Raw genomic sequence first — 21,351 nt, 5'->3', positions numbered from 1 at the left:
TTTTGTGTTTAAACAAACTAACCAGAACTTAATACATCCGAATCAGTGCAAAGCAGTCATATCCACAGGCAGTACTGTTTCAGTGATACACCTGTTGCTAAAAAATAAAAGTTATAAGAGCTCCTAAAGCTCTGTCATGTTCTTTAAATATCCTCAGTGATGAAGGCAAATACTCTTTTGGAGATAGGTTTATTATATTTGAAATAGAAAAACAGTAATTAAGATGAGAATGAGCCAAGTTTGAGATTGCTCATGTGTGACCTAAAAATTAAACTTTACTTCCTTTCCATATGTGAGTCAAACTGACTAAAGGCATTGTCACCAAGAATGGTTCCAAAACAATTCAAATAGTTGCAGCATGGACACATAGGTGACTATTTTGAAGAGGAGGAAACCCATTTGAATACATAACTTCTGGTATATTTTTCATAAAATCAACCTCAGAATAATCTTTTTAAATGGAGTTGGTTAAATATTAAATATAATAATATAATGATTTACATTTATGTATTTATAAGTTTCTTAAAAGGTTTTATTTATAAACTTATTTGATCTGTTATTTATACAGTTTATATTTTCATTCCAAAGATTGAAGACATTGATCAAATAGTACAATATAAACAAGTCTGAATTTATTAGAGGAGGCTAACAAGTTAATTCTTAATTTATACTAAGGGATATATTTTGTCAAGAAGCTTGACATTCCCCCTGCCTTCTGTTCCCAACTCACTACCACTGTCATCAAGAGTCTTTCCCTTAAGGAACATACGCCACAGTGCTGGTGGAAGACAACTTTGGCTCCCTTGTTTGGGAAAAGAAGAGGTTCAGACTTGTTTCACAGTGAAATTTTAAACTGGTAAAATTGGCATTGGACAGTGATGTCTTGTGAAAGTACCCTAACACTTTATATGAGCAGAATAAATTGCTTATAGAAATATTTTCTTCTAAACAGCCTGTTGGAGATTCTGTATTAGTCACTGCTGGAGGAGAGCTTGCTTTGATAAGACATTAAATCCAAATTCTCTGGCTATTTCACCTCAGGATTTATCATGATGTCATCATCAAGAACACTCTAACTTCCCAAAACACACTTTCCACAGAATCAGAACTTTAAAAATGAACACTATGGGTGGCAAAGTACTCTAAATTAGAATTAGTTTTAGTTGCTAAGAGTAGATTTATGTGTAAAATAGAAATTGATTTTTAAGATACTAATTTCATAATCAGGAAAAATGTTAAGATAAATAAGAATCATTTGGAAAAAAGTCAAAATCTCTTCATTCAAAATGCCTGTATGTGCCCAATAATGACTGTGGAATGAGAATACTGTCATCAAGTATCAGTACAAAATTTTCTTTAACAAGCACTATTAGGGAATAATGTAATCTTTTTTACCTAGAAAAGTTCCAGAAAATTTATAGATTTAACACCTTATAAGGACCTTTGGTTATTCTAAATTATTTTACCATTACCATTTACCATTTACCATATAAAAATATGTAAGAATCAGTAGTAGACAAATTTTAAAAGATCCTTTTGATATATCCAGATTTTTTCTTGACAGTTTTTTTGTGCTAAGTATTGTTGAGGACAAATTTTTTCCATGAGAATTTACATTTAAAATAAAAATGAAAGATTATACAAGTGACTTTATTGAACAATTTCATTTATACACAGCTTTTCTAGAATTTATATATTGCATAAAACAAATTTAACTATAGTCAAATATTTAAAATATTAGTTTAGGCAGAAATTCACATTTCCTGATTATAATTGTGTTCTTTTCCCCTAAATAACCAACCCATTTTTCTTCAAACTTTATAGCAGTAGGTCTGAAATACTTTAGAAAGGAATAGTCCTCTTATTTTATTATTACATAAAGCCTTGAGACATGCCTATTATTTTGTGACCTTTGGTGGAGGGTTTTTCTGTATTTCTTTTCTGTTTATTTGAAGACTACAGAAAAATAGAAACCACTAGGAGTTGTGTTTGCTTTTTTCTTCTTTGACACATTTCCTCGTTCTAGTTGGCAGCTTGAAGAGCTTACTCTAATCTCAGAATTTCTTTGAATTCACTCCATAAATTGTCTTGGATTGTTTAGTGAATAGTTATTTCTCTGCAAGTAAAGTTTGGGACCTGTGTGTATTGGCACTTTTTTTTCTTTAACTTGTTTACTAGTTTCTGGTGACTTCTTTAAAGTCTATATTTATCAAATGCTTATTTTGTACAAGGCACTTTGCTGAGAAATTCAGAGATAAATGCAAAATCTCTACTGCCATCAGTTCACAATCTAGTATACTAGATTGAACTTTTTGATGATTTAACCCTGTCAGTAAAATATTTATGGCTGTATCCAGTACTACGATTTTATTAGCTTGTATTTTATTAGTTAGCATGTTGTAGAATGGTAAGGCAACATCAAAGGCATTTCTCAAAAATATACCAATTGAACAGAAAGAAAACCTACTTGAAAGTTTCACAATGAACAAAAACACAATTTTAAAAATAATATAAAATTTGTCAAAGAAGCAAAGACAAAATTTCTGCATTTAAATTATGAGGAACTGACATTCAATAACCCTTCTTTAGTCTTATATAAATTTTTAAAAATTATTTTAGACTTTTGTTAATGAGAAGAAAAAAATCATCTGGTTTCAAAGTTCTCTCTCATATTTAGAGGTTTAGACCTCAGTTTTGGGTATACAAATGTGGAAAGTACATCTTCACAATACACAGTCTTATGAGTGTCCCTCTGCCCACTTGAGCATTTCCACAGATGTCTAAATATTTAATCTGTAAATTGAGCACCATCATATAACTTAACCTTAATGTACACATACAAGAATTTAAAACTTATTAAAAATACAAGGATTAAGATACCTTTCATATTTCTTCAGGGTGTGCTAAGACCTGGCTGAGGCTGACTGAGAGAGAACATGGTTGAAGGCATCATACATTCATAAAATAGAAATGATCTTTGATTAGGGAAGTTGTGGATAGGCAGAAGGGCTTTCATAGGTGAAAATTTAATAAAAATTGTAGGTAACTGGCAGTTTTTAAAGTGATGCATTTTTCCTAAATGATTCTAATTTAAAATAAGCATCAATCATGCATCATGTTTCTTGTCTTTAAAAATCTGAGTCTTTTGGAAAAGTTGAATAGGCACCACAATGTGAAATCCCATAGAACAACATAGTTTTCTTTTTAAGTAGAAAACCATTTTATCAGCTTTCTTAATACTTGTTCGTGTGTTCTTTATTGTGAAGAAGTAACTTGTTTCACTGTGTTCATTGGTATAATGTGTTCTTTGTCTCTTACCTATGCACTTAAGCAACTTAACTCAGCTCGCCTTGAAGGAGATAACAATATGGTAAATTTCTCTTACATGCTCAACTTCCTGCATGTAAAATGGCTGAAGGTTTGTTGGCCTACTGTGTTTTCTACATCTTGAGTAAAGTGCCTTCTCTTGCTATTATCTGCATGTAAAAGTCTAAAGTAGTCAAAGCGATGAATTCCTTAGTCCAACAAAAATTACAGACAATATGAGCTGAAGTAATATTGGAACTTGAGGAAAAGAAATTTTGTGTTCTAATTGCCAACTATGTTAGCTATGCCAAATTCAGATTTTAGAAAATAAATTTATATATAAATAGATAGTGCCTTTTATTCTAGTGAAAGACATTAATTTAACTGGCACTTTGTATTTTCACTTTTGGCAAAGAAAACAAAATTTACTTAGAGAAAAGTGTAAAGTTTATAGTTTGACTTTGTTTTTCATTATCTTTGATGTTTACCTTAATATTCATCCAAACTCTACATAGAATTAATTTCTTCTGCAGTTTCATGCCAAGACATACTCACCCCCCATATTTCTGTAGTAGCAAGGCCAATTCCCTATTTGGTACTAATTTACTTAAGAAAGCTGCAGAACAGTGATAGCTTTGGGCAAGAATCAGAAATGAGAATTGTTCTGTAGTACCCAATATATATATTGAGCTTGATTTGAGGAAGTTTTTGAGATGTTAGCAATTTTTAATTTTTAACAAAATAGAAATATGTAAAATCTGAATATAGCCCAAAAGTTCATAAACATTAGCCAATAAAGATTTATACATGTAGTGTTTGGCATTATACTCCTAGATACATTACATTCATAGAAGTGGTATGGAATCTGCAGTACAGTTATAATAAATTCACAGTTAATTGATTTTATTCCATTAGCACTGAGCTAAAAGGGGGGAAATTCATGTAATAGGAAAGTTTGTATACAGAATACTTAAAATGCATTTTTGTTCTAAACTACTCTAGTTATTGAAGTGTTGGCTAAATTAAGGCTTTCCTTAGATAGCAAGAGAACGCATTCATTCATTTCCATTGTCCTAGCTGTAGGTGAATGAAAATGTGTGAGCTATTTCAGTCATTGGTAACTTCAAATATAAATCATAGGTTTCATTTTAGGTAAGAATGTCCTAAACAAATTAACAAGACTTTGGTTCACTTATTAGGCATCTGTTTTGCTACTGATGTCATCTACTTATAATAAGATGTGTTTAATTCTGGTCATTTTAAATTCATTATATCTCAAGTTTATTGTGCCCCTCTGGTGGCTATATCAATGTATGTTTATCCCTGCTTTATTTTAGTTTCCTAAAATTCTAGAATTTTAGACCTAAATGAGAAATTAAAAATTGTTTAGTCCAAACCTTTCATTTTACAGAGGAGAGAACTACAACTAAGATATTCCCAGTTTTAGAAAACTATTACTTAGTAACTTATAAATTAGTATAAGATTCAAAAACTAATAGTATTGATACAAATGAAGGCATACTTTCACAGTACATTAAGCTGTACTGATTTAGTTACTACTATGTTAATGTGATTCTGAAGAAGGAGAGTATACCCTTGAATTTAAAAAATTACATTTTTCTATACTAAGTTGTAGAAAATGTTAAATTCAACTTTCTTTCATGCTCTATTTTTCTCTAATTTTTAATGCTGGCTAGATTTGGGCAGAGGAAGTGACAAAAGTAAGTAAATTATTAAACTACAGAATTATGAAACAGTTGTTATTCATTCAGTAAATATTTATTGGACAGCAGCCATGGGGCCAGTCATAGTCTTTGCTACTATATCTTATAAAATCTGGAAATTATCATAGAAGAGTCAGAACTGTTTGGCTAATAGTAGCTCCACAAAGCAATGGAACAATGTTACAGAGATGTGCTTTGCACATGCTCTGATACAGTGTTACATTAAGTAGTAATCTTGCCAGGAGACAGTTTAAATACTTGGTTTACTTACATGACAATTATGTAAAATACAGTTTATACCATGTTATTCAGTGATTGAATATGTATATTCAGTGATTGAATATGTGTATTGTATGTCACACAAATGAATTTCTTAGATGACTAAAGCTTGTTCTCTTCAGTACCAGAGCTAAGTCTTCTGTCACTTTAGTTGAAAAGATTTGTAAAATAATATTTTACTGCTCCATTAAGTACAGGATAGCATATATTTAATTTTACTTATAGTTAGGGTATGAATGTACATTATTGTACCATGTAACAATTAGATCTGTTGTTTGTTTTTGAAGTATGTTGTCTCCTCCCTCAGTGTTCAGACTGTCACTTAGAAGCTGTCCATGTGACTGCTACTAGTAGTCCCTCTTTCTGTGTTACCATTTCTAATCTTTCCTAGGATGAGATGTAAAGTAGTTAAGCAAGAATTTAAGGAATAAATTGTGACATTAGTGTAGATTTGTTTCAAATGCTATTTGAAGTCTTAAGAAGCATTTTTTTATTTACTCCTCGTGTTTGTGCCTACAAAATTTGACCTCCAGATGAGGACAGTACTTAAGATTGAGGGCTTAAGATGGAGGACAGTACTTAAGATTGATAATTGTGGACCCTGACTTTTTCTTTCCTTCTCCCCACCCCAGTGTTAACACTTTATTTTCTGATTTTGTAGGCTTACCACCTATATGGTCTATTCTGTGCATAGGTTGTGGGGAGTTTGATTCTATGAATTGGAAATCCAGTGTGAAGTTGTTGACTCCCACTCTCATCCCCCTTTGTAGAATCCATTTATCAACTTAGTTATAGTTTTCCCTTGGCCTTTGATTTTTTTCCTGAACCTCTAGCTTGAAAAGAGGACAGAGTAGCGTGGAAGAGAATATAGGTTGAACAATAAAACCAGGGTCTTTTCCTCTCTGATTAGCATGTAGATACACCAAAACATTTCTGATTCTTCAGTCTCTCTAAGTTCAGGAAATTTGTGATATTATGGGAAGAAGCTCATGAAACAAATATTTACATTTTGAATGTAAAACTTAAGAATATATCAAAATAGATTTGGGAAGATTTTTTTCTTCTGTACTTCTCACTTCTGCCATTTTTATAATTTTAAAACTTCATATTCCTTGAATATTTTAAGATTTAGGCCTATAGAAAAAAAAAATAGGTGACAGAACAAGATTGTCACAGCAAATGCCTCAAAAGCATGACCAAAATTTCTAACTTACAGTGACTCAGACCTGATATCACAGATAAACAAATTCTTGCCCTTTTCCCACGTTACAGCTTCATAGAATTCTTGCTTCCCTAACCCAACTTCTCCTGTCATATACTCTGGCAGGAGAAGTTATCTTTCCTAGAACTCTATGTCTTAACTATAAAATTAAGTCAGGAAATGAGATCTTCTGGAGGACGGAATAAAAATAAAATAAAAATAAAAATCCATTCTTTCTTTAAACCCTTTTTATCTGTCTTTCTAATATGGATCATTCTCTTCCTAAGTAAATTGACTATGCCAAACCTATTTCAGTTACCTCTGCCTCTCAGATTAGTTATGATCATTATGTGTGTCAAAAGTAGAGATGGTTTGGGAGATTAGACTACAGCCACCCCAGGCATACACTGAAACTTGTTCAGGAAGTGAGATTCATTTCCTTCCTGTCATTTGCCTTTTCTAATACAAAGTATGTTGTGCAAAGGTTGACTTCCTAAGCTTTGTAATACAGTACCTTTCTTCATAATTAAATTATTTATATTTTGCTCAAACACAGAAGACTGACGCCTTATACTTTCTGAGATCATTTTATAACTTCTTCCACCTCATGCTCAAACTTCCCAGTCACTTACTATGTTACCTAGTTCACTTCCTTATACCTTATACAGAAATAAAGCCATTTCGAAGGCTTTTCTGCCATTTCTCCTAATGGTCATTAAATCAAATTTTACTTTCATAGAGACCCAGATGGAACTAGTCTTGTTTACTTTTAAAGTTCATTTATTTTTGGTTTACTATGGTTACTTCTACTAATCAAAACTTTTTCCTATTCAACCAAGCAGAAGAGTAAATAAAGCATAGCTAACCCTGAAGTGATTGGTTTTCCTTAACACTTTACTTAGGAAGATCATTGATTCTTTGCTTCTCCTGGGACTTGATTTTCTACTTCATACTATCTTCTAGATGACGCATACTTCAGCCTTGCATTCTGGTTTCAGTCAAGTAAAATTTAATCTTGAATTGTTGAGTAATTCAAACTTATATTCATAAATCCAATCTAGTGGTCACTTCTAATCACCTCTCCCAGATCTGTTGCCAGTGGGATGAGAATGACTACAGCAACTGTAGTCATTTTGTTTTGCTGCTACTTCCTTTTTGACTGGTTCACTAGATTAACTGTTGCCACCAAAAGGTGAAGGAGAGGGAGATGCGGTGTGCAAGGAAAATGCTTAGACCTAATTTTTATACTTACTACAATCTTAGAAATATTTTAATTACTTGGATGTGGGGGAGCTATTTATTCTGGAGAGGTAGAAGAAGATATAGCATTATTAATGACATTATCATCAGTGATGATTCCCTGTGTGGGATAAGCTATTTTGCGCAAGTGTGAGATTTTATTTTTCTCTTCCTCACTTACCACCAACCAAGCTAAAGGTTTAAGATTTTTTTTTGCCAGTATCTATTATTTTTAGGTCCCGTTGATTTTTTAGTGAACTATTTTTTTCCAGCACTGAACCTATATCAGAGGGCCAAAGCTAGTAGTAGTGGTGTGCTATTATATATACCTTTTTCCAAACCTGAGGTCAATGACTTCACCTTTGTAGCTTGAAACGAGCTGTGGTTGGAGTATTCGTACCATGAAAATCAGCATAGTAGAACTTACTCATCCCACTCCCAGCACACCACTGATAAAAGGTATGCTCCATAACTTGCAGAAAAACCCTAGCATATCTTGTATATAATAATGATACTTAAGGCACATTTTATATAAAGTTTGAAAAGAAGGGCACCTGGGTGGCTCAGGGGTTAAAGTTTGAAAAGAAAACTGAAAAAGTCATTTATTCAAGAAAGAGTCCTTTGAAAGAAGCTTAGAACTGTGTGCCTAGAAACAATATGTTTGGTAACTAAACAGAAGAGGTTAAAATCCTATGTCTTCACTTTGAAGTTTTTTTCATTTGAGATTAAAGACTTTTTTAAAAAAAAAATAAAATTAAATTTTAAAAAAGTATTATATGTTGAATTTGTCTTACAAAGAAGCCAAAAAAAAAAAATAATAAAAAAATAAAGACTATCTTTAACTTCAAAGTAAAGTAGCTCTAGTGATAATTGAGAAATTTTTTTAACAATTTTTTTTAAGGATTTTATTTATTTGAGACAGATACAGAGAAAGCATGAGCAGGGGGAAAGGCGGAGGGAGTAGCAGACTCCCTGCTGAGCCAGGAGCCAGACGTGGACTATCATGACCTGAGTTAAAGGCAGACACTTACTATCTGTGCCACCCAGGAGAATTTTTTAAATATTATTTTATACATATAAACCAATATTCTTAAAATGTCATGACAGCATATTGACTGTCTCTTGGTAGTGTTTCTAGGCTTTTTTGTATATACCATTAAGCTTTGACATTAATAGATTCTTTTGAGTGAAGTACTGGTAGGGAATTGGATAATGTAGAAAAGCTAAGGTATCGAAAACAGGGACATTTAAACACAGCAGAGTCGGGAAATTGCCAGCTTCTCATTTAGGGTTTACTTGGGGGATTTTTAAATTGTCTAAACAAGTGTACATAAAATGGACTAAGTCCTCAAATAAAATTCTAAAACTGTGTTCCAATTTAAGTCTGAACAGGAATTGAGAATAACTCAAAGTGAATTTGATCGTCAAGCAGAGATTACAAGACTTCTGCTAGAGGGAATCAGCAGTACGCATGTGAGTGTTTATTCCACTGGGAATTCATTTGAAACAGAAGACTTTGATGGTCCTAAGGCACTGTGAGGGGGGAAACTAAAGTTCAAAACTTTTTCAGTTATTTATCAAGGAAATTTAAATTGCAGTGCTTTCCAAGATATTTAAAGAAATATTTTAAATTTTTGTTTACACCTCATCACCTAGTTCTCCCACCATCATCAAATCCATTTGTTGAGTTTTGTTAGCACCATAATTTGTTCTTACGCTATTAACTGATGTCAGCCTTGATAAGCATGGTAGTAAAATGCTAGGTACTGGTGATTTTCCCTGAGTATATGTGCTCTCCTTACCCCTTGGAATTTAACACGTTTAAGTAGATTATAGATCTAAGAGGTAACTGTAACTTTCCTTTACAGGCCCATCATCTCCGCTGTCTGAATGACTTTGTGGAAGCCCAGATGACTTACTATGCGCAATGTTACCAGTACATGTTAGACCTCCAGAAACAACTGGGAAGGTTGTAATTTCCTTTTCACACATGAAACTCCTGATAAGAGAAGAAATTCAGATTTTTGTATATGAACTAATAATGGAGGTGAAGAATAGAAGAATTAAAGGCTTTTATTAGCTTACTTAAAATCAGTTTTGTTTTATTTTGTTTTAAGGAAAGTAATTGTCAGACTCGTGAGGTAACAAAAACATGGTGTGCTCTTCTGGCACCCAAAAACTTAACAGGAATGAGAACATAGTTTAGGTGAATACTTTTTTAGTGCTATGTAGAGAAAACTTAAGTGTTTGAAGTATACTTCTCTCTTAAAATACCTTCCAGTTAGTTGAGGGAGATTACATTGACACTTATTTGCCCTTAGAGATAAACTAATTTATACTTACTCATTATTTACCTGTCCACTATTTAAAAAAAAAAAAAGTTTTAGAATAGTCTATAAGACCTCAAGCCCATGATGTAATTACTAAAAATTATATTTTAATATACTTTAAAGCAAAATGATAGCACAAAACACGCATGGCTTGGTCAGTCATTCACCAGATGTTTATTGAATACCTGTCATATACCAGACACTATTCTCTAGGATTACATCAGCAAACAACAGGCAAAATTGCTTTCCATTATGGAGCTCACATTGTAAGGAGACACTAGAAATAAAACGATGTATAGGACAAACATGGTCTCTGCTAGGTCTAGATAGAAATACCTCGGTATTTAAAGTCTAGCTAGAAGTAAAAGGCCATTGGCAGATAGGCAGTAAGTGGAAAGTAGAAGTGCAGGTTTCTGTGAAGGACCTCTAGCTGTGACTCAGGTGGGTCTGACAAAATTTCACAGATGAAATTATTCTAGTGGGAATAATGTAGATAAAAGTAGCCGGGACACATTTTCCAGACAAAGGAAGAACAACATATATGGAATGGCCAGGGAAAAGAGATAGTGGCAAGTTGAGGGAACTGACAGTAGTTTGTTCTGGTTGGAGCATACATAGTGTTTGAGTTAAGAATGGAATGGTTGATAAGGCTACAAGAGTGAAGCAGGGTCATATCACCAATGCCTTGTAAAGTAAGTAGTGATAAGGAGTTTGAGACTTATATAGTGAGGAGCCATTAAGGCAAGGGAGTGATATAATATTTAAGGAGAAATATAAAGAGAAATTATTTTCAAGGAATAAGTTCTTTTAAAAATCACTTTGGTGTTCCTTTCTGCATATTAATCCTTTAAAACTAGACCTAGAACAAAATTAGGCACATCCACAAAACCAATTTTAGACCTAAAGATTAATTGTAGCCAGATACCACTGGTTATTCCAATAAGATTCATAGAAGATTCATACTTCTGTATATTTGAAGTTTGTTAATGGTATTTAGTATCTGAAAGCAGAATACTACTTTATCTCCACTTCATTACAACTATTTTAAGCTCAGGAAGGCTTAGTACTTCCTTTTCACTTTCCTGTTACTCTGGGAGTGCAGCAAAGGGATTGCTGTTGTTACCATTCGTACCTGTACTCCATTTAAAGCCACACAAATGCTTGGAACTCTGCCATTCAAACAAAATGCTAGTATTGCACTTCTGGATAAGCTCAAACATTACAGACTGAAATGGGTACTATTGTTCTAGGGAAGAAGTCTGGCTTATCTCGCTACCCGCAAAGAATTAGATTACTGGTAAGGACCAATGATAGAGTGTGGGGGGACTTTTTAAGTCTTCAATGTTGCAAGTTAGGCTTTTTAAGAGAGTATATAGAAATACTCAAATGCAGTATTGGCCAAATCATCCAGTTACACTCTAATTCAGAAGCTATTTCTGCAGAGTAGAGCCGGGTTGTCATGTTAATGGTTATAGTAGTGTTGGTAGTAGTAGTAGTCGTAACTGGCAGTCACTTCAGAAGGGCTCCAATTGTCCTCAGGCACTCCTCTGGACACCTCATATGTAATGTGATAGTCCTCACACCAGTAAGGGTAGGTATTGGTATCTGCATTTTACAGATGAGGAAACAAGTCACAAAATTTGTAAATGTATTTTATTTTTAAATAATCAGAAGGTTTTAATATATCAAGCTACAGTGGCAAAAAGTCTGTAGTTTTTAAAATATATCAGTAAAAGTTCTTAGAAAGTAAAAATGGTCTTTCAGGGTTTTGTTGTTTGGTTGGGCTTTTTTGTTTTTGTTTTTACCATTAATTCCTCAAAATTGACATAGGTAGACCTCAGTGGTAAACGAAGGCTAATTATACTAGTAAATTTGAAAGTAAAATTCCATGGTTAGAGACTTTCAAAACCCCACATATGTGGGGAATGAGAGCTTATTTTTTTTTTAATCTTCAGAAATATAAATATTTAGTCACAGCTGAGTTCCTCAGTTCACTGAGGAAGAGATGCTAGGAAAGGTGTTCCTAACTTTAGAGTAAAATCTGAATTAGAAATTAGGATTTCTTATCATTAGAACCCTGTTAATTTGTCAGAGAAATATTTGTTTTAATTTTTTAAAAATGCACTATTCCAGTCAGGAAGGATACAATGTAAACAAAACAGACTAAATCTCTCTCTTCACTGAACCTGCATTCTGTTTGGGGGCAGAGGGAAGTAGAAAATCAATAGGTTTGTGATTTGCATAGTGTATTAGAAGGTGATAAATACTGTGGAGAAAAATAAGCAGGGAAATACTTCTTGATTAGGAGTAGAGGCTTACACTAGTTAGGGAAGACAGACTTGAAAGAGGAAGCAAAGCAGGCAGGCATCTGAGAGAAAGTGCTCCAGGAGAGTGTATAGTAAGTAGAAAAGCCCTGCAGCAGGAAAATAGCTGTGATGTTCAGGCAGCAGTAAGGAGGGCTTGGCTGGAGATGAATTGAGGAAACAGGAAGCTGGGAGAGAGAGGGCTTTGGCCTTTACTCAGACATGAGGAGCCCTTGGAGAGTTTTACTCTGACCTTTGATAGGATCGTTCTTGCTCCTCTGTTAAAGGTAAATGTTAGGGGGCATGTGTGGAAGCTAACAGACCTGTTAGAATTTACCATCCAGTCAGGAGATGATGGTGGCTTGGATCAGGGTGATTGTGGTAGATGTGGTAGAAGCAGTCAAACCCTGGGTGTATTTTAAAGGTAGAACCAGCAGGATTTGCTGAAAGACTTCATTTATATGGGGCTTAGAGGAGTCCAGATTACTGCAGGTGCTTGGCCTAAACAATGAAAAGAATGGAGCTGTAGTTCGTTAAAATAGGGAATGCTACAAGAGGAGCAAGTTGGGGTAGTGTATTAACCCAGGTTTATACCAGAAGCCCAGTTTTAGACATCTGAAATTTGAAATGCCTATCAGACATCTAAGTGGAGATATGGAGATACCCAGTTGTAGGACATACAGCTTTTGAGTTTGGGGGATAAATTAGAGGTAGAAAGTAGAGAGTGGTCAGCTTATCAAGGGTATTTAAATCTGAAACCTAATGAAAGCCTAGCTCTAAGTATAGGTAGAGAAAAGAAGAGGGCTAAGGGTTGAGCCTTGAAGCACTCCCAACACAGCTTAAGGAAGCAGTGGAATGGAGTAACAGGTAAGATGTAAACCAAGAGTGTGACCTGGAAGAAGATAGAGGAAAGTGGAGGGAAGGGGTCCACTCTGATCACTAGTTAGGCCAGGTGAAGTGAGTATTAATAGACTGCTGGATTTAGAACAACAAAGTCATTGCTGTCCTCGACAAGAGTAGTTCTAGTGGAACAGTGGAGGCAAAAGCTTGTCTGTAATGTAAAAGAACAGGAGAGGGACTGTGATGTTGAATTTAGATAAGTCTTTCAGAGGCGTTCTAGTGTAAAGAGGAACAGAAAAATGAAGCAGTAGCTCTAGGAGAAAGTGTGTCTAGCAGATTCTTATTTTTTAAGATGGAAATTAGCATATTTGTAAGCTGATGAGAATGATACAGTACATGGAGAAATAAGATAGCATGGGAAAGAAAAGGAAGATTGCTAGTGTGATGTCCTTGAGAGGAAAAAGAAAGTGAGATTTTTGTGCAGAGGTGAAGAAATTAACCATAGAAGTGTAGACAGCTCATCTGTAGTAAGAGGACAGATGATCACAAAAGCCTAGATGTTTCGTGATTCTTTTTCTACTCAGTTCAAAAGGAAACAACTCATTGACTGATTATAAAGGTTAGGGGATAATTGCTAGAATTTAACTACTTTCTTTATGCTGCTGGCTGACTGTGATTTCCAGATGGCACAGTGGTCATAAAGAGAAGGAAATTGGATTTTATGGAGAGATAAATTTCACCCACCTTACCAGATGAGGTCTTTTTATACTTATTAAGACTTAAGTATGAATTTTCAACCTTAGAAATGGTTGGGTGAGAATGAATATAGGCCAGCCATTTTATGCTGTTTTCCATTTAGTATTGGAGAAACATTGAATGAAATTTTAATTATCTTTAAATTTTAAGATATATTTATAGCACATCAATCACAGAGATTTTACTAATTTCTAATAAAACTTTTATTTTTACCCCCTAAAAAATAGAAGACAATGAATTTGTGAAATTTGCCCTATTCTCAATTTGAGTCTTCAATATGATAATTACTAGTCATAGCATAATATTTGAATGCCCATGTCGTCACCTGTCTGTATGCCCATTAAGGAATGATATTTTTTCTTCTTAGTATCTTCAGCTTGTGGTAGTGGTTCTGGACATGTGAATGCTCCTTAATATTTGTCATTTAAATAAGTAGAAGAATGTGATTGGATTGGTTTTATAAAAGTATGGCTGTTGAAATATTTCTCAAAGAATTAACTTGAGAAAAAATTTCACTCTTTTGATAGTATCTAATATAGAAGTAGTTTTTCATTGTGTTTAACAACTCTTAAAGTCAGGAAAAGATTAATAAAACATACTAGTGAAAGTTTTTTGGAAGTGTTTTAAGGATAAACAATTTTTTCAGGAAAAAAATGGCATTTTTTTAACTTTATAATTGTGAAGAGAGCTTTGGAAAAAAAAAAAAACTTTGAAGGACTTATATTTGGAAAACACCTGAATTTTCTATTGTATAACTGGCCCGAAAGGCGTAAGTTAGATAGCAACCTTTGTCATTAAAATATTACTGACTTCTGTAAATCTTTATCCAGTGGAAGTTGGTAGAAACTAAACACTGCCACCAAGTGGTGGTATTCAGAAGCTCTAGTAACTGGTCTATTGGACATTTTCTTTTCAACAGTTTTCCATCCAGTTACTGTAACAACAATCAAACTTCTGTGGCACCCGTGCCATCTGCTTCATCAAATGTGATTGGTTCTTCTGCCTTGTCTTCAACAAGTGGCCTAGTAATTGCCTCTCCTACCAACCTCATTGACCTTAAGGAGTGCAGTGGCAGCAGGAAGGCCAGGGTTCTGTATGATTATGATGCTGCAAACAGTAGTGAATTATCACTTCTGGCAGATGAGGTGAGTAATATATGGGTATAGGAAAACCTGTATCATAGATTGACGTATTTTCTAGTATTATAGTAAAGTGTAAATTCCTCATTAATTTTTTGGAAATAGTTTATCGTGAATACTTTCATAGATTTAAGATGGTTATATTAGCATTTTATTTAAAAAATTTGCTATTCTTTAACAAAATAGAATATCACAGAAATATTTAAAGCTATTAACTGCTAAGTAACTAGAAGATTTCTAAAACTACCTCTAATAAAATCCTTTATCTTTTACCAAAATTGAGGAAAATGTTTAAAGAACTTTAGTAATGAATAAACAGATTACAAATCTGATTACTCTTCTATTTGCTTATTTTGTAACATAGTTAATAACTGGAAACATTTTATTTTGTAGGTGATCACTGTGTTCAGTGTCGTTGGAATGGATTCAGACTGGCTAATGGGGGAAAGGGGAAATCAGAAGGGCAGGGTGCCAATTACCTACTTAGAACTGCTCAATTAAATAGGTGGACTATGGAAAGATTACCCATCATGAAACCAGTATTTATATACAATTAACTCTAAATAAAGCAGGTTTAAGTATCTTCCATGTTAATGTTCTTAGGAGACTGAAAAGAAAATACCAGCCACCAGAAGCCAGCCTTTCTGCCAATAAAATTGCATGGTACATATTTCATTACAGAATTTATGTTAGTGCTTTCATGCCAAGAATGTTTTCTTACAAAATTCTCTTTCTACTGAGGTTTCACTAATAAGCAGCTTCTACTTTTGAGCTCCAACTTAAAGCAGAACTGTTTTCTACTGAATTTTTCATTAATGGCAAGCTTTTTCTTTTATGTAAAATAAATTTATTGTGAATTGATATCAGTGACTCATTTATTAGGTATAATTAATAACCAAAGAATAACACTAAAATTTGTTTTAAGCTGTTGTTTTAAAAAGAGCTCTAGGATATAATCCTCTTTTGTGGAAAATAGATTATTTCTGAATGTTTCCATAAACAGAAATGCAATTATACCGTGTTTACCTTGTTTTCTAACAGAAATTGAATTATTTCAATACTGTATCTCAGTGGTTAGGGGGTTTTGGGGGTTTTATTAAACACTACTAAGTGATTTCTTCTAAAGTTAAAAACTAGTCCTTGAAAAACATTATTACTCTGGTATATTTTCAGCTAAGGTTCTAAAACATCTGGATCAAGGTCAATTCGCTAAACAATGTTTTTTTAAGATTGTTCAGTTGGAACAATGTAATGCATAATCAGAATCAGATATGTTTAGAACATACTTCAGTAAAGAGAATTTGTTCTTATGGAACAACAGTCCTTATCAAAATATAGATTAGTGCAACTACACCCATCATAGAAAAATTGTATACAAACAATACATTTTTGGTTACTCTAAGCCTACTAATTTTGAATGTTTATTAATGAACTTAGGTTATCTTGATCAGGATCTCTGGTTATGAAACACACTAATGAAATCATTGGTGCCACCCTTGCAGTCAAAAAATTGCTATTTGGACCATAGCTGTTAATCAGATTGTTTCCATGTTAGGACTTCTGCATTCATTTTCATTCATTCATTGTTGAGGGCCAGGAACTATACTGATCTACTGAGCTGCACAGTCCTTCCCCGGCATACCTTAAAGACCAATGGAGAATACAGAAAAATAAACAGTTGCCATATAACAGAATCCATGTCACGATAGAAGAAATACAGGGTACTGTGTTTGGGAACTTTGGGAGTCACCTAAATCAGATTTGGGGAGTAGGAGATGGTTTGGAGAGGAAGTGTTCCAGGCAGAGGGAAAAAGATGTGCAGGGCCTGGAGGAAAGAGAATGTAGCATATTCTGACAATTACAAGTAGTATTTCAGTCTGGCTTACACACCAAGTGCAAAAGTGTAGTTGATTTCCTCAGAGAATGTTAATGTATTGAAATATTTTTTGGTACTTTAAAAAATGATGAACCTTTAACACAAAAAAGGTATTTTTAAATGTGTTTAAGAGCTCCTAGTAAGAGCTTTGTAAACATGTTGATAATAATTTAGTTCACAGTCCAAACTTCAATAAGTAGTTGTTACCCTCTTATTTCTGTGCTGAGACACATTCCTCTGCAATTTTTTAATTGTACAAAGACACTTTGATTCACACTGTGAATCACCATACTCAACCCTAAAAGCTGTTCAAGCTGTTTAATTAGCTATAGCTCCAGGTGAGTGAGTGAGCTGCTTATTTTCCTAGAAAGGAAGTTCCAGAGCCAGCCTGGAGTACTGTCTTTCATGAGACATGAGTTCAGGTTTAGGTTTTAAAAGATCATACAAAAAATCCAGGTCAACTCAAACAGCAACTATAAATTAGGCTTATGGGAAGTAGAGTAGTAACGTAGGGGAAAGTGTGGGATCTGGAGTGAAATGGCCACAGGTTCAAATCCAATCTTCCTCACATCCTGTTCTCTTTGAGCTTGGACTCCCAACACTGTAACAACTGTTGTTTCCTCATTAGTAAAATAGGGATAATAATTAATGCCACCTAAGGTTACTATGAGGATTCTGTAGCAAATGTTAACTTGCTTGGTAAGTCATTTTTAGGGAAAAGTTAAACACATAGTAGAAACATTCTGTAAATACCAGTTTCCCTTCATTAACCCCTATAGGCTTCCTGGCCTTATTTATGACTGTGTACCAGAGATACCTTTTATACCCATGCTCTATTCTACTTATCGACCCTGTCCTCCACCCCACTTAAAAAGGAGAACTAGATCTAGGTTTAACCTCACTGCAGCCAGCATAAGTTTTTTATCAGAACCTTCTGTTTTCCATCAAATGAATGTTGATTATAACCCTATGTGCAGTAGCCTTCAATAATACTAAGATTCGAATGCTTCTTGTGCCTTTGTCTACCACAAATCCACCATAATACGTGGACTTGTTCTTATGTTTGTGTTGCTTTTTACTTTAAAGGAGTTTTGTTTGTGGGGGCAGGGAGGGTAGCTCGGTTTTTTTGTGGGTTTTTTTTATTTTGGTTTTGACTTCTGAAGTCATGGATTTAATTTTTACTCAGGTAAAAGCCCATAAAGGTTCTTAGGCATGGAAGAAAAGCTTGGGAAGGCTAGTAACGTGCAATTTTAAATGACTTAAATAAGCTCTGTGCCCCTGAGCTTAACCTAAAAGTTTAGTAACATGTGAAGGATGTACATATGAATGAAATAATAAAATTGGAAATAACTATAGGCACTTTTGTAGACAGACAAAAATGATTGGGTTGTTTCTACATTTGTTGTCAAAATAATCTAACATCAGAGGTCATGGTGTTAAATTGTTTTTTATGGTGCTAGTCAGAAAAATTCATATTGTAGGACATTAGGTCCCAGAAATGGGAATGTGCCTCATTCTGAGTAACAGGAGAGCTAAGAGACCTGAGGCTGGGGTCGCCAGTGGCTGAGAGGCATCCTCATAGTCTGCCGTTCTCCACCAGAACAAAGGAACAGAATGTGAATGGAGGAGCTGGTGTGCGAGGGCATTTCTGAGATATACTGTGGGAAAGATGACAGAGTGCAGGACAGGAATCAACAGCTTTGGTTACCCAGAGAGGCCCAGCTTACCTCCATGCGTTGACTGGATTCCTCAAAAGATCTCTTCCCTACCTCCCGAGTGCTTGACATTTTGAAATATCTTTTCTAGCATGTAGCACTTAAGGCCTGAATAAGGAGCTATAATAGCTAGCTAGCTTTGCCTCAGCCTCTCCTCCAGATGACTAAGTGGCCCCTACCTTGTGGTGAGACTCTAAAGGGGAGAAGGGAATTGTGCCCTTTCTCCCACATTATCCTAATTAGAAAGTCTGTTCAGTAGGGCAGTGGTTCTCTGTGTTGAGACCCCAGGAAAGGCAGCATCAACATCACCTAGGGACTTGTTTCAAATGCTAATTCATATTTCCAAGTACTTTCTACCTTTATTTGTACTGAATTTTTTGTCTTGAGGCTATAGAACTAGTCTTAGTTCTTCCATGTAACATTGTAAAAATAGTTAAAGACAAAAACTGTCTTCTGATCTTTACTGTATTCTAACACTGTCATAATTATATAGTTCTATAATTTATTTGATTAGTATGTATCTGTCAGTCTAGAATGCAGGCTCCCTGAGGTAGAGGTTATAATTTTTTTTTTATCACAATTAAATTTCCAACTCTTAGTACAAGACTTAGCACATTGTATGTACTCAGTAAATATTTGTCAAATGAAAGGGGAGGAATGCAATTCCTAAGCCTTATCCAAGATCTACTGAATCTGTTTTTACAAGTTTGAGAACCACTTCAGTAGAAAACAAAAACTTGCCTTCCACCTTCAGGTACTACCTGACATCACTGGAGAAATCTTCCCTGGCTTCCGCACCATCACCCAACACTGCTCTCTCAAGTGTAGAGGCACCTTGCTGGGCTGTCTTATGAGTGCTCGTGATGGAATAAGGGTATGATTAGGGTATGCAAGGGAAATAGTTCTTGGAATGCCAGGACTTGGTTGCTGTGGAGGGTTTCTTGGGAATGGATCCTGTAGTCTGAAGAAGGGGTAAGCACTACGACCATGCACGTCTCCACTTAACACAGTGACAATTTGACATTAAAGCATCCTGGCAAACCATGAATGAGGTTTCAGATTAACGTTTACATCCTTATGCCTCAGGTTGCTAAGCTCTTTCATTTCTACTTCACAGGAGACTTTTTAAGAATTGTTAAGGCTTTTTTTTTTTTTTTTTTTTAAATAATACAAGTCGTAGATGTGTTGGTAAAAAGGAAACAAAAATGAAAATTTAGTTTAAAGAAAAATCACCTATAATCCCACCATCTGGGAGAACTGTGATTGAGGTGTATAGCCTTCCAGAGTCTTCTGTGCATTTATACATTTTTTTAAATGGAATCAAGTTGTACATACTGTTTTGTAACTTTTTTTCACTTGACAATACCACAACTATCCTGCTGTGTCAAATATATTTCTACATCTTTTTTAATGGCTGCATGGTATGCCATCATATGTGCCACATTTTATTAAACTATTGTTGATTTTTAGGTTTCCAGTTTTTCACTAATAAACTGCTTTAAAGAACATGTTGCTAAATCTTTTGTGTGTTCTTAATATTTCCTTAAGATGAATGCTTGGAAATGGAATTGCTAGTGGAGAGGATATGCCAGTTTTTTTTAAAAAAGCTTTTGTTATTGCCAGTTTGCCCCCTGGAAAACTTACCAGTTTACACTTCTTTCAGTAGTATGTTAAAAAAAAAAAAAATACTGTTTCTTTTTTGAAGGGCTTCCAACCCAACATTCTTAGGGCCTTCAGTTTAAAAATAAAGTGCAAGAGGAAGATAAAGAGACCCTACAAAATTAAAACAAGATCAGTCTTAAGTTATTCCAGCATGACATTTACAGTTCTACCTTATCTTAGGTGTTTTGTGATCCTTTGGGAATGTTTGTCTTACCAGCTTGCTCCTTGCTTTAATTCAGTCTCCTGGAAGCACAATCATCTTTCTGACTTTTGCTGAAATGGTAGGAGAACAATCTTAAGTAGACCGGAATCTTGTGATAACTCTGATACATGGTTCTTACTGGTTTTAGAGAGTATAGCCATCATAGGGGAAGTAGAAACTTGGGAAGGTGAGCAGAACACTGATCTCCCTCTTGGTTTCCTGGTTCTGTGTCCATTAACCTCTTTGAGCCTGTTCGCTCAACTCTAGGATGAGAATAATACAAACCTCCTTTGTAGGACTGAAAGGATTACCATGTTATGGACAAAGTGGCTGGCACTTAATAGACAATTTATTAGGATTTCTGGTCGAGTGTGTTAGAGCAGTTATTAACCTCTATAGAGTAAATATCACTGCCATTACCAAATCTTCCTGGAATCTGTCATAATAAATGGATTTGGCCTGGTATATCCTACTATACCTTCAAAATCTGGTTCATAAAAAAGCTGCCTAATTTTTCCACCCTCAGGTATTCAAGTATCTAACCAGATAAAACTCCCAGACAAGGGAGTGTATAACAGATTTCATGGTGTATAACAGATTTCAACTGCTGTGCTTTTATGGCCATCTATCAAAGTGGTAATCATATTATTCTAAAGTACTGAGCTGGACATGCCAACCATGCCAAACCTCTCCTTCTACCTGAAACTAACCCACACTTGTCTGTGAGACAAGTGTGGGTTAGTTAAAAGCTGGCACAGAGGCTCAGCTCAAGAAAAGTA

General features: G+C 34.5%; 1 protein-coding gene across 3 annotated transcripts in view; it reads left to right on the top strand.

Moving 5' to 3' along the window:
- SH3GLB1 (SH3 domain containing GRB2 like, endophilin B1) overlaps positions 1–20,214 on the top strand; it is a 38,254-nt gene extending 18,040 nt beyond the window's left edge. Inside the window, exons 6-11 of one of the 3 annotated variants that reach the window (XM_032303498.1) lie at positions 3,332–3,370; positions 5,004–5,027; positions 9,133–9,222; positions 9,618–9,718; positions 14,898–15,123; positions 15,511–20,214. In XM_032303498.1, the coding sequence (XP_032159389.1) occupies positions 3,332–3,370; positions 5,004–5,027; positions 9,133–9,222; positions 9,618–9,718; positions 14,898–15,123; positions 15,511–15,618 (588 nt within the window). In that variant the 3' untranslated portion in view covers positions 15,619–20,214. The remainder of the gene's footprint in view (positions 1–3,331; positions 3,371–5,003; positions 5,028–9,132; positions 9,223–9,617; positions 9,719–14,897; positions 15,124–15,510) is intronic. The other 2 variants (XM_032303499.1, XM_032303500.1) reach the window with 2 other exon arrangements.
- Positions 20,215–21,351: the final 1,137 nt, after the last annotated feature.

This window comes from Mustela erminea, chromosome 10 (genome assembly GCF_009829155.1).
Source record: "Mustela erminea isolate mMusErm1 chromosome 10, mMusErm1.Pri, whole genome shotgun sequence".
Classification (NCBI taxonomy): domain Eukaryota; kingdom Metazoa; phylum Chordata; class Mammalia; order Carnivora; family Mustelidae; genus Mustela; species Mustela erminea.
This window is presented reverse-complemented; position numbering and strand designations above follow the sequence as displayed.